The sequence below is a fragment of the Ornithorhynchus anatinus genome, chromosome 10 (assembly GCF_004115215.2).
Source record: "Ornithorhynchus anatinus isolate Pmale09 chromosome 10, mOrnAna1.pri.v4, whole genome shotgun sequence".
Classification (NCBI taxonomy): Eukaryota; Metazoa; Chordata; class Mammalia; order Monotremata; family Ornithorhynchidae; genus Ornithorhynchus; species Ornithorhynchus anatinus.
The window spans coordinates 50,389,112-50,403,599 of record NC_041737.1 but is presented as its reverse complement, the minus strand read 5'-3'; the positions used below and the strand labels follow the sequence as shown (position 1 = coordinate 50,403,599).

Sequence of the window (14,488 nt, the reverse complement as noted above, 5' to 3'; positions counted from 1 at the left end):
CGTGACCCAGCGCTGGATCTCTTCGAGACATCACAGAGACGAACCGTGCCTTAAAATCAGGCCGTATCTATATATTCTTGTCGAAAGAGTGCGGCGTCAGGAAATCTTCAAGAGCTGGTTAAACTTAATGATCTATAGGTTTATCACCGAGGCGCTCTTCCTTACAAAGATTGATCTAGTGAGAGAACAGGAATATAGTGAGAGCGAATTGATTTGGAAGGTCGATATCTTTCTATTATTTACTTTGTGGAGTACGGCACGGTAGTATTTTACATGACACGGCTCCGGCCCGAGAAGGTTACATTTAAATTAGAAAAAGAACTAGACCACCACATAAACCGGACAAAATTAGTTAATTGCTGGTGCTCCACTATGTTTTTTTTCCTCCCCCCTCATTCGCATATTATTTGGTGGCCATATAGGGTCTACTCTGTGATTCGTTTGGGATGGACCCACTAAACTATAAGCTCCTTGAGGCCAGGGATCATGACTCCCACTCTTTTGTAATCTCCCAAGAGCTTAGGTCAGTGTTCTGCACGCAGTATGCGCTCAATAAATTGACTGATCTCCAAACCTAGAGATCATATGCCCTATTGAATTAATTCAAAGGAGGCTTTGCTACACAGTTATGGGAAAGTATTCTGCAGAAAGGGGCTGTTATTATCATTGTTGTGCCGTCGAGTCGTTTCCGATCGACAGCGACTCCGTGGATGAGCTTTCTCCAGAACGTCCTGTCCTCTGCCGTAATCCGCAGCCTTTCTAACGGTTCTTCCGTTATCGTTGTCAGGGTCTCTATCCATCTAGCTGCCGGTCTGCCTCTTCCACATATTCCCTGGACTTTTCGTAACATTAGTGTCTTCTCCAGAGAATCAGTCCTTCTGATTATGTGCCCAAAATATGCTAATCTAAGTCGAGTCATTTGGCCTTCCAAAGACCACTTTGGTTTAATTTGCTCTAAAATCCAATTGTTTGTTTTTAGGGCCGTCCACAGTATTCACAAAAGCCTTCTCCAACACCTCATTTCACAGGGTCTGACCTGGAGCAAAAGCGGGCTGTTGAAAAGTAAAATGTCGATGGGTAACAGCAACAAATTCTTTAAGATCTAAATATTTCACAGGATCGTAGGGGGTTGGACCTTGATGGCAGAGGCAGCTACTGCTTCCGCCGAGGCAGGGCTGTTTCCAGCTGAGCTCTGCGCCTCCCTGGCCGGGCCAGGGCTTCAGGGAGCCTGGTAATATGTGGAAAACCAGTAGTTGGAGCGAGGAAGAGGAAAAGCTCCTTTCTTCTGCTGCCTTTGCTGAGAGCGTAGCGAGAAGGAGCCCGAAGTCCGGAGGGCCATTAGGGATGGCAGAGGAGCTGTGTTTCTTCCGTGACTGCTGGGCTCTGTTTCTTTGTCTCTAGTTCAGGGAGTTGGTTGTGCACGTATCTGTGGAAGAGTTGTGAGGTTAGGGTTAGTCTTCTGTCTCTGGAAGAGTATGAGGTGTCTGTGTCTGGAAGAGGCTGTGAGGGAGAGAGGTATGATGTGCCTGTCTGTGGAAAAGGCTGTGGCAGAGAGAGGTAAGAGGTGTCCGAATCGGTGGGAGGGAATGAGGGAAGGGTATTTCAGGTGAAACCTTGAGGCTGCAGGGACCCCATTTCAGTTCAAAAGCTTCGCGTTAGAGCCCCGGAGATTGATTGTCAGTATTTGAGCACTTACTGTGTGCAGAGCACTGAAGTGTTTGGGAAATCTTTTCCCGTCTAAAGAGGAAGGACCTCCATTTAACTGGATTCTACAGTGAAGACTATGAATCTGTAGGAAAGTTCAGGATCAGGGAGCATTTAGGAAAACACAACCTGTCGAGGAGGGGTTAGGGTTGGAAGGGAGGCAACGTGGTTCCTGAAAGAGGAAATGATGCCTCGTTAATCGGATGGCATTCTTTGAGGAGTTCAGTAAGGATAAGGTTAGAGGGGAGCCAGGGGATATAATTTTCTTTTCTTTTTTTTTTTCATCACCTTTGACAAGGTTTCTTTCTAAAAAGTATCAATAAACACCTGTGTAGCTGTGGGCTCGGGAGACTATTCTCTCACAAACTGCAGATTGGTTTGGAACGAGAGGACAGGGAGCCAGCCGATTCTCGGGACGAAAAAGTTTTAGCGTGCTCCTCTAGGGATCTGTACTAGGGCTGAGTTGAATGAAGGGGCGTGCAGTGAAATTTCCAGATTTGAAGATGGTTCTCAACCCTTCCTCTAAGTGTTGAAATGCTGGCTAGATGAGGATAAACTGCAGGATGACCTCGTAAAGCCTAACGAGTGGGCTGAGAAATGGCAAATGAGGTTCCGGGTGAGGCAAGGGAGTGCACCTACGAAAAGAGAATTTGAATTATAGCTATAAGATGTTGGGCTCTGAGCTGTCGATCCCGACTAAAGACAAAAATTGTGAGTCGTAAGCAACTTGCAAAAAAAAAAAAAAAAAAAATCAGCAGACCATTGTGTAGCAGCAGCTCAAAAAATGCCCAGCCGTGAGCTGGGCATCATTAGGAAGCCCAGAAAAATTAACCGACCAAATCAATCAGTCGGGGATTTATTGGGGGTTTATGGCATGTGGAGAACCGTATTAAGCGCTTGGGAACGTCGAGTCCAACAGAGTTGATAAAAGTGACCCCAGCCCACAAGGAGCTTACAGTCTAGAGGAAAATGAGACAGAAGGACCCAGTCGTATAAAACATCGGAGTAGGTCCGGCGGTTCTGGCTGCCCTGTCGGATGTGACGGAGCTGCAGGAGGTACAGAGAAGAACCACTGAGGCGGTCAGGGCGTGAAGAGGCTTCTGTTCGAAGGAGATTGAAGAGATGGGCACTTTTCAAGCAGGGAGAATGGAGGCCAAGGGCGCTATGGCAATCCAGGAAACGACGGAGGATGCGAACGGGGCCAACTGGAGTTGTTCTCCGAAACCGTCAGCCAGGGGACGAAGGGGCACCGTGCCATCGAAGCTGGGAGGTGGGAACTTCAAAGCCAACAGAAGGAAGCATTTGTTGTTTTCATTCGATGGTTTAGTGTCTGAGACTCTTTGCCAACAGGAAATCGTGCAAGCAGCTATCAGGTTGAAAGCGGCTTAAATTCAGGGACGATCAGTCCCGAATGAGTTACGGGAGGGAAAAGGGAGGGTGTTGGCCAGTAGAAGCGTAAGTTTTGGGGCGGATGCCAAGAAGGGTAACCACCTCTCATGGTGCCTGTTGACCCTCTGCAAAGACAGGGTGAACCGTTAGTTTGATCCTAAAGTGATATTTCCTCCGATTTTAATACTTCATTTCTCTTAATATTGGTGAATCTCTCATTTCTGCAATCAGTTGTATTTATTGAGCGATCGCTGTGTGCAGAGCTCTGCTCTGAGCACTTGGGAGAGTATAGTACGACAGAATTAGGAGACGTGTTCCCTGGCCATAACCTGCTTACAGTCTAGAGGTACATGGCTTTTTCAGAAAGCTTCTGACAGGGTCCCACAGAAGCATGGCCTAGTGGATAGATTACAGGCCTGGGAGGCAGAAGGACCTGGGTTCTAATCCCCGCTCCGCCACTTGTCTGATGTGCGACCTTGGGCAAATTACTTTTCTGGGCTCCATCCATAAAATGGAGATTAAGACTGGGAGCCTTATATGGGACGTGGACTATGTCCAACCTGATCTGCTTGTATCCACCCCAGTGCTTAGTACATTGCCCGACACATAATAAGCACTTAAGTGCTTACCATTGTTGTTATTTTTGTCATTGTTATTATAATCATTATTATAAGATCCTGAGTGACTGGGGCCGGAGGGAAGACCCTGTCATGGATAGGAAATCACCCTCAAGAAACAAGAAATGGGGATTATGGGTCACTTCTCTGGATGTAGAAATGAAAAGCACGGGTGAAAGTCTTACTTCTTTTTCACTAGTAATCCGAGGGAGGGAGTGCACAGGAAACTCTCTGGGTTTGCAGGAGACGTTTAGTTTCTCAGAATGAAAGGCCTTGCCCCGGCAGAACTAAATGGCAGGAAAGCCTCGTGAAGCGGAGCTGGGAGAAAGATGGCACCTGAGAGCTTCACCGTCCGTGAGTGCCACATAATGCTCTGAGGGAAAGGTCGTTTAAATTCCCGCCCCCGGATGACGGACTCCGAGCTCACCGTTGTTACGACTCAGGAAAGGGATCCTGGGCTCACTCGCTCGTCTCCCAAATCATTAACTTGACAGGTGGGCCGGCAACGTGTCGCCTGCCAACTCTGTTGCACTGGACTCTTCCCGAGCGCCTAGTACGGTGCTCCGCACAGAGCAAGCGGTCACTACCAATGACGTTGAGCTGTGGCCAGAGCAGAGCAGCGGATGGAATCAGCAGGCCCTGGGATGTGGGTTAGAATCTCTGTCTGCTACTTGTTTGCTCTGTGACCACGGGCACTTCACAACCTCTCTGGGCTTGTTTCCTCATCCGTAAAAGGGGATAAAATGTCCACCAACCCCAGCCCACCCTATTTTGCTTTTGTCCATCCCAGTGCTTAGTACAGTATCTGGCACATAGCGCTTAACAAATGCCATTATTATTATTAGATGGCAAATCCGTACGGGACTGAGACCGGCAGAGCTGATTATCCTCTAACTTCCCCAGGCTGTAGCTTAATAAGGACCGTAATTTTCACCCAGAAAGTTATGCGAAAGCCCAGCGAGAGCCTAGCTTTATCATTCTAAAACATGGCATAGTTTGTACCCAGAATATTTGGAGCAGCTCTGATGGCTGCAATTTCGGAAGGTCACATTGAGTAGGAAGGGCCCCTGAGGTGATCAGAAGGATGGAGCAACTTCTGCCCAGGAACCGCCAGGAAAATGAGGTACTCTTCAGTCGGGAAGGATAAAGGCTGGGAGAAGACGTGATGGGAGTTTACAGAATGATGACGGACGGAAACAGGCCGAGCGTGGAATTAGCGGGCACACACCGAATCCCACTCTCGGAGAACTGGGAGGAGACCCATTGAAGCTTAAAGGTGGCAGGCTCCGAACCACCTGAAGGAGACCCCGCTTCGTCGTGCAGATGGCACCCACTTGGAATTCAGTCCCCCAGGAAGTTCTTAGAGCCCAGGTCTTCTCACTCCCAGGCCCGTGGTCTTTTCCAGTAGGCCACGCTAGTTCTCAGATACTTCTCAGCGTTATTGGCAGGAGTGTTAAGACTGAGGAACAGTAACAGGCCTTAGAAGGAGCAAAGAGCCCTCCTTCTCCCTCAGTACTAATTACTTTTAGTTTAATCTGCCTTACAGAAAGTCAGTCATCCCCTCTCTTTTGGCTACAGGAATAATCTGGAGTAGGAGACAAGAACTCATTCTGTTGATAACTTTGAAAAGAAAGGCTTTGCCGAACGTAAAGTATTGCACTTGACGCTATAGAAGCTTTCTTAAAGATGTGTGGGGGCTTCAGGGGAGTGCGGTGCCCAGTTATTTTGCTTGATTTTCATTCCTTTTTCCTCACTTGTGACTTGGGTGACTTTCGGTCTGAGATACGATCGCGAGAAGATCTCAAAGGATTAGGTCGTAAGATTTTGACCGAAGAAGTAAAGGAAGGTGGATGAAAATGAAGGGGGAAGGTAGATGGCGGGTAGAAAATAGGTCGGAAGAAGGGCTTAAGTTCAAAGACGAACATGGAGGACGATCTCTTTCTAGCGATCCAACAATAAATGATGGGCATTTTCAGTTGGCCCGGTTACTCATGTTACTTCCAAGGGTTAGAAGATGACAAGTGTGTAGCATTAAAGCTGAAACCAGGGGAGCGAATCTCCCTCTGCCTCTGCTCCGGGTGGGCCGGGAACAGGGCTTGAGGACCAGGGAAAATCATCATCAACGGTATTTCTGAGTACTTACTGTGTGCAGGGCGCTGTACTAAGCACTGGGGAGAGCAGTCTACAACAGAGTCAGCAGGCCTGTTCCCTGCTCAAAACGAGCTTACAGCCTAGTGGGAAATGAGGGATACTCCCTGTGATTATTGGTCAGCAGACTGGTAGGCAAAAGACTTGCTTTTGTAGACCATCGTCGATAAAGATGTCCTCTTGGGTAAATGTGATATCAGAATTGGCATCCCTAAAAAGCAGCCAAGTGTGTTTGGGCAGTGAGGACCTGAAGTGGGGCTGTAACTTGGAGTCAGCACTGTACCGGCAAGCGAGATACCAAATTCAATTCGCGTTCTTTGAGGATTTCCATCGCCTTGGATTTGTAAAAATGACAGGTGACTTCAGCACTTGCAGTTTGGATAACTTAGTACCGTTGTACGACTTCATTTAGGCAGGGGATTCCCCGAAACTTTCCGTCCCTTAGTACCTTCAAAGGTTCTGTCAAAGCAGGCCTCCCTGAAGTTAAGGAGAACCAGGTCTCCGCTTCTCCAGCGCCGTTGATTGCCGTGGAGTGGGCATCAAAGAGGAATTCTCCAGATGAAGCGAATCTCATGCTTCTGAAGCGGTCTGATTGCTACGGCCCTTTAACCCGAGTCTGCTTTTTTCCCCTCCCGCTCCCCCCACAAGGAAAGGGATATATTTAACGTTCGCTTCCGTCCGAGTTGAATCTGTGTTAAATTCTCTATTTACTTTATGCCTAAGCCATACCCAGAAGACCCAGCAGTCTACAAACCACTCTCCCAGGAAGAGCTGCAAAGGATAAAGAATGAGAAGAAACAGAAGCAAAACGAGAGGAAACAGAAGATCTCAGAGAATCGTAAACACTTGGCCAGCGTAAGGGTCGTCCAGAAGAACTTGGTCTTTGTGGTAGGGCTCTCCCAGCGCCTAGCCGATCCAGAGGTGAGTGGTCCCGCGTGCGCCTTTCTCCTCCTCGGTTCCTTATCTGTTGGTCTGTTTTGAGCCACGCAAATAAGTCGCCCAGTTTCCCTGCGTTTCTGAAACATGGAGAAGCAGCGTGGCCGAGCGGATAGAGCACAGGGTCAGAAGGACCTGGGTTCTAATCCCAGCTCCCCCACTTGTCTGGTGTGTGACCTTGGGCAAGTCACTTTACGTCCCTGGGTTGCAGTTCCCTCATCTGTAAAATGGGGATGAAGACAGTGAGCCCCTTGTGGGGCAGGGACTGTGTCCCACCTGATTAGCTTGCATCCACCCCAGCTCTTAGAACAGCGCCTGGACATAGCGCTGAAGAAGAACAATCGTCATTATTATTTATGTACAGCTCCATAATTTAGAGAAGCAGCGGGGTGGATGGAGCACGGGCCTGGGAGTCAGAAGATCATGGGTTCTAATCCCGGCTCCGCCACTTGTCCGCTGCGTGACTTGAACGCGTCATTTAACTTGGGCCTCAGTTCCCTCATCAGTAAAATGGGGATGAAGACCGTGAGCCCCATGCGGAACAGGGAATATGTCCCACCCGTTTGGCTTGTATTCACCCCAGCGCTTAGTACGGTGCCTGGAACATAGTAAGGCGCTTGATACCATTAAAAAAAAAAAAGGTTATGGCAGTATTGCAGTTATTGATGTTGATTGGATCAAATAGATTACAGTAGATTCAGTAGATTACATTTCTCGTAAAGATTGCTTCTTCACGTGAGCCCCCAAAGACCAAAACGGTGCTAGCATCACTGTGGATGGATGCTTATTAAGTATTTGGTATCCAAAAGATGGCTTAGTTCCAGCTGGGCTCGGGTAATCGGGTCAAGATCGGGGTGGTCCGAAAGGGGTCTGCCATAATCCAGGACGGCCCGAGAGGGCCGAAGGGGGTCCGTCCTCTCAGTGGCGGTTGCGTCTTGGGGGGTGTAAGGTGCCGGAAAAGCCGTCTCACTTGCCCTTTCTTTTTTGTCCCTCGTAGGTTTTAAAACGACCCGAATATTTTGGGAAGTTTGGTAAAATACACAAAGTCGTCATTAATAACAGCACATCGTACGCTGGCTCCCAGGTAAGTCCTCCCCGGGGGTCTCTGACCGGTCCCCCCGGACCGAGCTCGACGCAGGCCACCCGCGGGTCTACCGCGAACCCGAGTCGTGGTTTCGTTAGAGCTGGGTCAGCCTGGGACCAGAGTTGAGGTTGCGGTAGAGTTGGGCGTGTGGGTCTACCTCCGCCCCGACTGGTGGTTTCGGGCCGGACGGGTCTCGGTTTGGGAAGGGAGGGAGAAAAAGAGCGGGACAAAGAGGCGACGCGCCGGCGCCCTCTGTCGGTGCGCACGGGGAACTCTCTGTGCCCTCGGGTGACTCCTCTCGGAGGTCTTACTGGGTTTCTGCAAAGCAGGGAAAGATCCCGGGGGGCTCGGGAGTGACTCAGTCACTCAGTCGACGGCATTTATTGAGCGCTTCCTGGGTGCAGAGCGCCGGGCCAGTTGCCTGAGAGACTACAACAGAGTTGGTAGACCGTTCCCTCCCCACCGGGGGCTTACGATTTAGAGGAGGAGACGGACCTTGAAGTAAATGGTGGATTATGGACTTAAGTGCCGTGGGACTGAGCCGGGAGGGGGGGGGCGGTGAATATCAAGTGCTTACGGGGTCCGGATCGAAGAACATCACAGAAGTGAGAGGGAGTCGGGGAAATGAAGGCTTAGTCGGGGAAGGCCTTTCGGAGGGGATGTAATTTGAATGAGACTCTGGAGGTAGGGAGAGTGGCGGCCTGTCGTAGGTGAAGCCAGAGGGGCTTCCGGAGGGAGGCCGTGGGCAAGGGGTCAGTGGTGAGAAGAGAATTTTGAGGTGCATGAGGTCGGCATTGGAGGAGTGAGGCGCGTGGGCTGGGTTGTAGTAGGAAACCAGCGAGGTAAAACGAGGACAAGCTGATCGAATGCTCTAAAGCCGGTGGTAACGGATGCGGAGGCGGATGGGGAACCACCGGAGGTTCTTGAGGAGTGGGGAGGTGTGAATTGAATGTTTTTTTTTTTAGAAAAATGATCTCGGGAACAGAGCGAAGGAAGGACGGGAGTGGGGAGAGACAGGGGGTAGGGAGATCAGCAGGGAGGCTGGTGCAGTAGTCAAGGTGGGATATGATCATTGCTTGGACCAGCGGAGCAGAATGAAGAGGAAAGGGTGGATTTTTTTTGGTTGGGGGGGCGGGGAGAAGGTGTTTATTAAGCACTTACTCTGTGTCAGGCACGGTACTAAGGCCTGGGGTAGATAAAAGATAATTGTTATCTTAATTGTAATTAATTGTGTATATATGTACATATTTATAATTCTCTTAATTTTGTTAATGATGTGGTATACCTAATAATTCTGTTTATATTGAATCTTTTGATGCGTATTTACTTGTTCTGATATCTGTCTCCCCCCTTCTAGACTGTGAGCCTGTTGTGGGCAGGGATCGTCTCTATTGCTGAATTGCACTTTCCAAGCGCTTAGTCCAGTGCTCTGCACCTAGTCAGCGCTCGATAAATACGATCGAATGAATGAATTAAAGTTGGGTACAATCCGTGTCCCACATGGGGCTCACATACTTACTCCCCATTTTGCAGATGAGGTATCTGAGGCGCAGAGAAGTACAGTGACTTGCCTAAGGTCACAGAGCAGACTTGATGGAGCTGGGATTAGAACCCAGGTTCTCTGGCTCCCGGACCTGTGCTCTTTCCACTAAGCCACGCTGTTTCTCTGATTTAAATCTTTGTCAGATTTTTGATAGAGGTAACAGGAAAGAGAAGTAGCTCAGTTTGATTTCTGGTGTCCCCAGATATCGAAAACACTAAAATCAGCTTAATTAAAAGTTCGAGAACCTATATTGTAGGTCCCACGCTAGCATTTCAGATCTACACAGAGGAAGTCCTGTTAAGAGTTGCGTTGTCATATATCGTCTCAATCGAAAGCCTCTCGGATAAGTTGCCTTGCTTATTTCTGTCCATGGTGCAGTGTGCTTCTGTGGAAGATTTTTCGTTTCAGAGAAGTTTAAAGATTGATGCTTGGGATGGGGTTTATTTTTTCCGTTACAGGGTCCAAGTGCCAGTGCGTACGTAACTTACATCCGGTCAGAAGATGCTCTCAGAGCCATTCAGTGCGTTAACAATGTGGTGGTAGATGGCAGAACACTTAAGGTAATATACCGTCTTCCTCATCTTCTTTTGCAGGGTTGCTTCGCTCTCCTTCGTCGGCTTTATAATATAGCGTTTTCATGAGTTCCGATATCTACCGATGGTTCCAGCCAGGTCGTTTTGGTGACTAAGGGAAGGAAACTTTAGCGGGCCTTCGGCTAACTTTTGCCCCATACCAGTAGGGATAGTGCCTTAAAGTATTTAAGCAGGTAATTTTAAGCCCAGTTAATCAATACCGCCAAACCTAAGCGGTCATATTCCTAGCTCATCTTTGGCTTTTTTAACTGGACATCTTAAATAATTTGTGTCTGAAGGTTTGGGTCAGTGTCCTCTGAATTAGGGAAAAGGTTCTAGCAAGTGGAATAAGGCCTGCGTTCGTCTTTTGGAGTGGGGGTTCTGGCCTGAGAATTCACCAGCCACACTTTCCTACCAACTTATTTTATTTTTTTCTGGTATTTGTTATGCACCTCCTCTATGCCAGGCACTCTGGTAAGCGCTGGGATAGATAGAGGGTAATCAGGTTGGTCACAGTCCCTGTCCCACATGGGACGCCCAGTCTTCATCCCCATTTTATAGGTGAGGTGACCGAGGCCCGGAGAAGTTGTGACTTGCCCAAGGCCTCACAGCCGACAAGAGGCGGAGCCAGGATTAGAACCTCGGTCTCTCTGATTCCCTGGCCAGTGCTCTATCCACTAGGCCCGTTGCTTCTCATGAAAGTGTTTATCTTCCACTACCTCCAGCTCCCCCCAGCCCCAAACACGCACACTACTGGAGCTGGGATTGAATACCGGAAGGGGAAGTCCTTCGAGGTGTCGAGCGGGTGGTAGATAGTTGGAGAGGACATCTCATCCTGACAGAACTGCAGCCCCATCCTGAAGGACATAGAAGTAAAACCCCCCGCGTGCGTTTTCGGTCGAGGAGGAAAAGCAGTTCCCGCCCGTCATGCGAGTTGTTTTCGATGTAGTTCATGTTTTGGTTTGTCTGTGTTTCTCTTTTCCCACAGGCATCTTTAGGTACAACAAAATACTGCAGTTACTTCTTAAAGAATATGCAGTGTCCAAAGCCCGACTGCATGTATTTGCATGAACTGGGGGACGAAGCAGCTAGCTTCACAAAAGAAGAGATGCAGGTAATTCGAGTGACTTGGGAGAGAGGGGAGGGAGAGGAAGGAGAGATTTCCTTGGTGTCAAATTGCCTTCGAGTTATTCTGCTAAAGAGATTTTATTTTTCAAGCAGGCAAAAGGCACATTATGCCTAATCTCTAGAAATGGTATATTGGAAAATATATCCCATCAAAGCAGGAAAGGTCACAGGTTTGTGAAGCTGGTTTTTACAGTCCACGGGAGGGCCCGTTGAATCGATGTACTGTGAAAAGGCGATTTGAAGTGTTAGGACATTGTTCCTTTTTCACTTTTCTCCCGCTCTTCAGTTATAACACAAAACGTTCCTCTGGAATCAAGTGTTTTGAACAGTGAAGGGATATTAAATGAGGTCGGTTATTCTGGGGCATAATATTTCATTTGACTATTCCGTGAGCCATTATGAAGATTTGCGACTCTGTTGAGTAGGTTTCTCTGTTAGCACCATTTTTGAAGGTGAAGGGCATTTATGGCTTTTTCATTCCCCAAGTGAAAATAATGCAAGTCCGGGAAGAACCCGCTTGAAAGATAAATTTTTAATTTTCGATAGAAAATTAGATTCTCTAGCTTGGGAGTCATTTTTTTTTTTTTCCCCAAACTCTTCGTTCAGATAATTAACTTGGTTGATCATGGTGGTGAGAATGGGAACGTGGAATTCCTTTTTCCAGATAGGGATTTCAGGAATGGGTTAAGAAGGATCTTTCCGTCTGAGTTACAGACTCCTAAAATATTTAAACTGGGGATTGCAGAATGGGTGATTTCTAGGAAGCACACAATTTAACTCGTACTCTCCCAGGTTCAGCACAGTGCTCTGCACACAGTAAGCGCTCAGAAAATACGACCGACTGACCGAAGCAGTTTCATCCATCCCACTCAATTTTTGCTTCTGTAATATATAAATCTAAAGGGGTATTTCTTTGTACGTTAAAGCTACCTTACCCTGAAAATGATGCCTGCCGGGATGCTTTTGGTCAGTTGATCCTTTGGGGGAATCAGCTGAGGTCCCACGACCAGGAGGGATGGATAAAGTCCAGCCGAGGGAACCTTCCGCATGCCATCTCCCGGGGATTCCAAGCAGAGCTCCGATGGGTTCCAGAGATGTCCTTTACTTCGAAGATGCCGTTGCGGGTGGCGAGAACGCTCCCGTGAGCAAGAGGAGGAGAGGGAGAGGAGAAGGGGAGGGTGGAAGGAGGGGGGGCCAGGAGAGAGAGGGGGAAACAGAGAGATAATTTCCTGCACATTGTGCCCAAGAAAACTCAGTGTTGCCCCTCGCCTGGCTCCGACCCCTGTGGCTGAGGGGACGGAAGTCGTCTCCCCGCCAGCCGGATGGATGTGCGAGAGGTATTTTTACCGTGGCGGTGATGTTTTGGGTTGAGCCACCTACACCGTCTTGCCCAGTCTCCCTCGCTCAGGTGAACGCACCGCAAGCCGACTGGTGAGAAAACAGGTGCAGCCCGTAGTCACAGAACAGGATATCTCTGGGGCTCTTAAACAGCAGCAGACACAATTCTGCCTTCCAATTTGGACGACTGTCGGTTGGAGGGGGTCCTTTCCACTTTCTTGCTGAAACAAGAACCAAAGCCAAAACATTGTGACATGGACAGATACCCATCTCCCCCACTCCCCCCAGTTGTCCTTTGCACAAATAACGCGCAACTGGAGACCGGCAGGAGGTCGAGACGCGGCATACACACAGACCACGGCTGCCGTTTCCAGGGGCAGTTCAGCCTTGCCAGCCGGTCCCGGGTACCTCTGGGTAGACGTGGAAGCCCGATTCCCCACAGCGATCTGACTAGGAAAACAAATCAATCAGTCAGCGGTATCTATTGTGCGCTTACTGTGCGCCGAGGACTGTACTGAGCACTTGGAGGGAGTATAACAATAAACAGACACATTTCCCTGCCCGCATTGAGCTGCTTTGACCTACCTCAGCACTTAGTACGGTGCTTAGCTTGGCTGCCGGGGACAGAATTGACAAGCCCTGCCTCCAAAAAGGGTTTCAGGGCTGGGATATTTCACAGAAGGTTGGAAGGGAAGTGCATACAGTTTGACTTGATCAACACGCCCAGAAACTTCCTTCGAACGAGAGTCCTGCTTCCTGAGGGAGTTATTCTTGATTTATGCAGCTCTCGCTAGCCTCTCCAGGTGACCTCTTGCAAAGGCACTCTCCTGGGATTCACTTAGTTGCTTAGCCCTGACTGTTAGGTACGTGGGATTTTGAACTAAGCGGCACCTCCATTTCATTGTGCCCAGGAGCAAGGCTTTCACTATGTGTTTTTCATGCAAACAAGTGCGTAGGGATGCATTTTGTTTTGGCAAAGGAATTTTTTTTTCCTAGTAATTTTGCCACAGAAAAATCACTATCTTAAAAGTACTTACCTGAAACAGGGAAGAAAATTTAGTCGAAGCTGATGCTCTTGGCAATATGTAATGCTCCTGGGGTCAATTATCTGCTCGTTGTGAGTCTGCAACTGTTAAAACATCCATTTTACTGTTTAATCAGTGCAGAAAATGCATTCCGAAGCTTTACTCGCTCACGAATATTTAAGCAGCTTATCTCTCCCCTCAGTCTGCACAACCTGCACCACAAAGATAGTGGTATGGTTAGTTTTTCTTAAAACGAACACTGGTCTATCATGGACTCTTACTGCATGTCAAACAAGGATTTTCAATATTCCCTTTACCTTTTTCTCCACTGAAGTTTGAGTGACAGTTCCAAGGATAGGCTAATCATCCTAAAGCAAGAGGTTTGGCTTTGTATTTTTAGTGCATAATAAAAGTTGTTTGGCTATATGCCTTGGTGATCGAAACAAAGTGAGACGTTGAAGGGATTTTTACTGGGATGTTGATGGATCTTCAAGATAACGCAAAATATAGTAAGACTTGTTTTCAACGTGGCAGAATTATTTAGGACATCTCTCTTGGAGCACACTATGCAGACATTCCATGTGCTGTTGTGCAAATGGCAGGAAGGTTCGGCTGGATTGAATCGAGTTGGTAATTTCAAAAATTAAAAAGACAAATGAAATGAGTTTTCTATGTATTCGTTTGGGAGGCGGCTTTCTGCAAGTACGTGCTCTCCTGCAAAATGAATGGTTTCTAAACACCATAATAATAGCACTTGTGGTGTTTGTTAAGCACTTACTATGTCCCAGGCACTGTACTGAGCACTGGGCTAAGTGCTGGGGTGGTTACAGGATAATGAGTTCAGTAGACCATACCCTCTCCCCTAAATCAGTCTTTTTTGTATTGTAAAGTGTCTAAGCTTGTTGCGGGATGGGTTTTTTGGGTGTTTTTTTGTTTTTGTTTTGTTAAACAGAAAATATTTTGCTAGACAGTTTTCCGGCAGCCATTTCATGAGTGATATCGCA

At 48.1% G+C, this 14,488-nt stretch overlaps 1 protein-coding gene across 2 annotated transcripts in view; it reads left to right on the top strand.

The window, feature by feature from the left end:
- Nucleotides 1-14,488, top strand: part of CNOT4 (CCR4-NOT transcription complex subunit 4) — a 104,608-nt gene that overhangs the window by 57,816 nt on the left and 32,304 nt on the right. For both annotated transcript variants that reach the window (XM_029073236.1, XM_029073235.1), the window contains exons 3-6: nt 6,582-6,779; nt 7,792-7,878; nt 9,880-9,981; nt 10,982-11,107. In XM_029073236.1, coding sequence (XP_028929069.1) covers nt 6,582-6,779; nt 7,792-7,878; nt 9,880-9,981; nt 10,982-11,107 — 513 coding nt within the window. The remainder of the gene's footprint in view (nt 1-6,581; nt 6,780-7,791; nt 7,879-9,879; nt 9,982-10,981; nt 11,108-14,488) is intronic.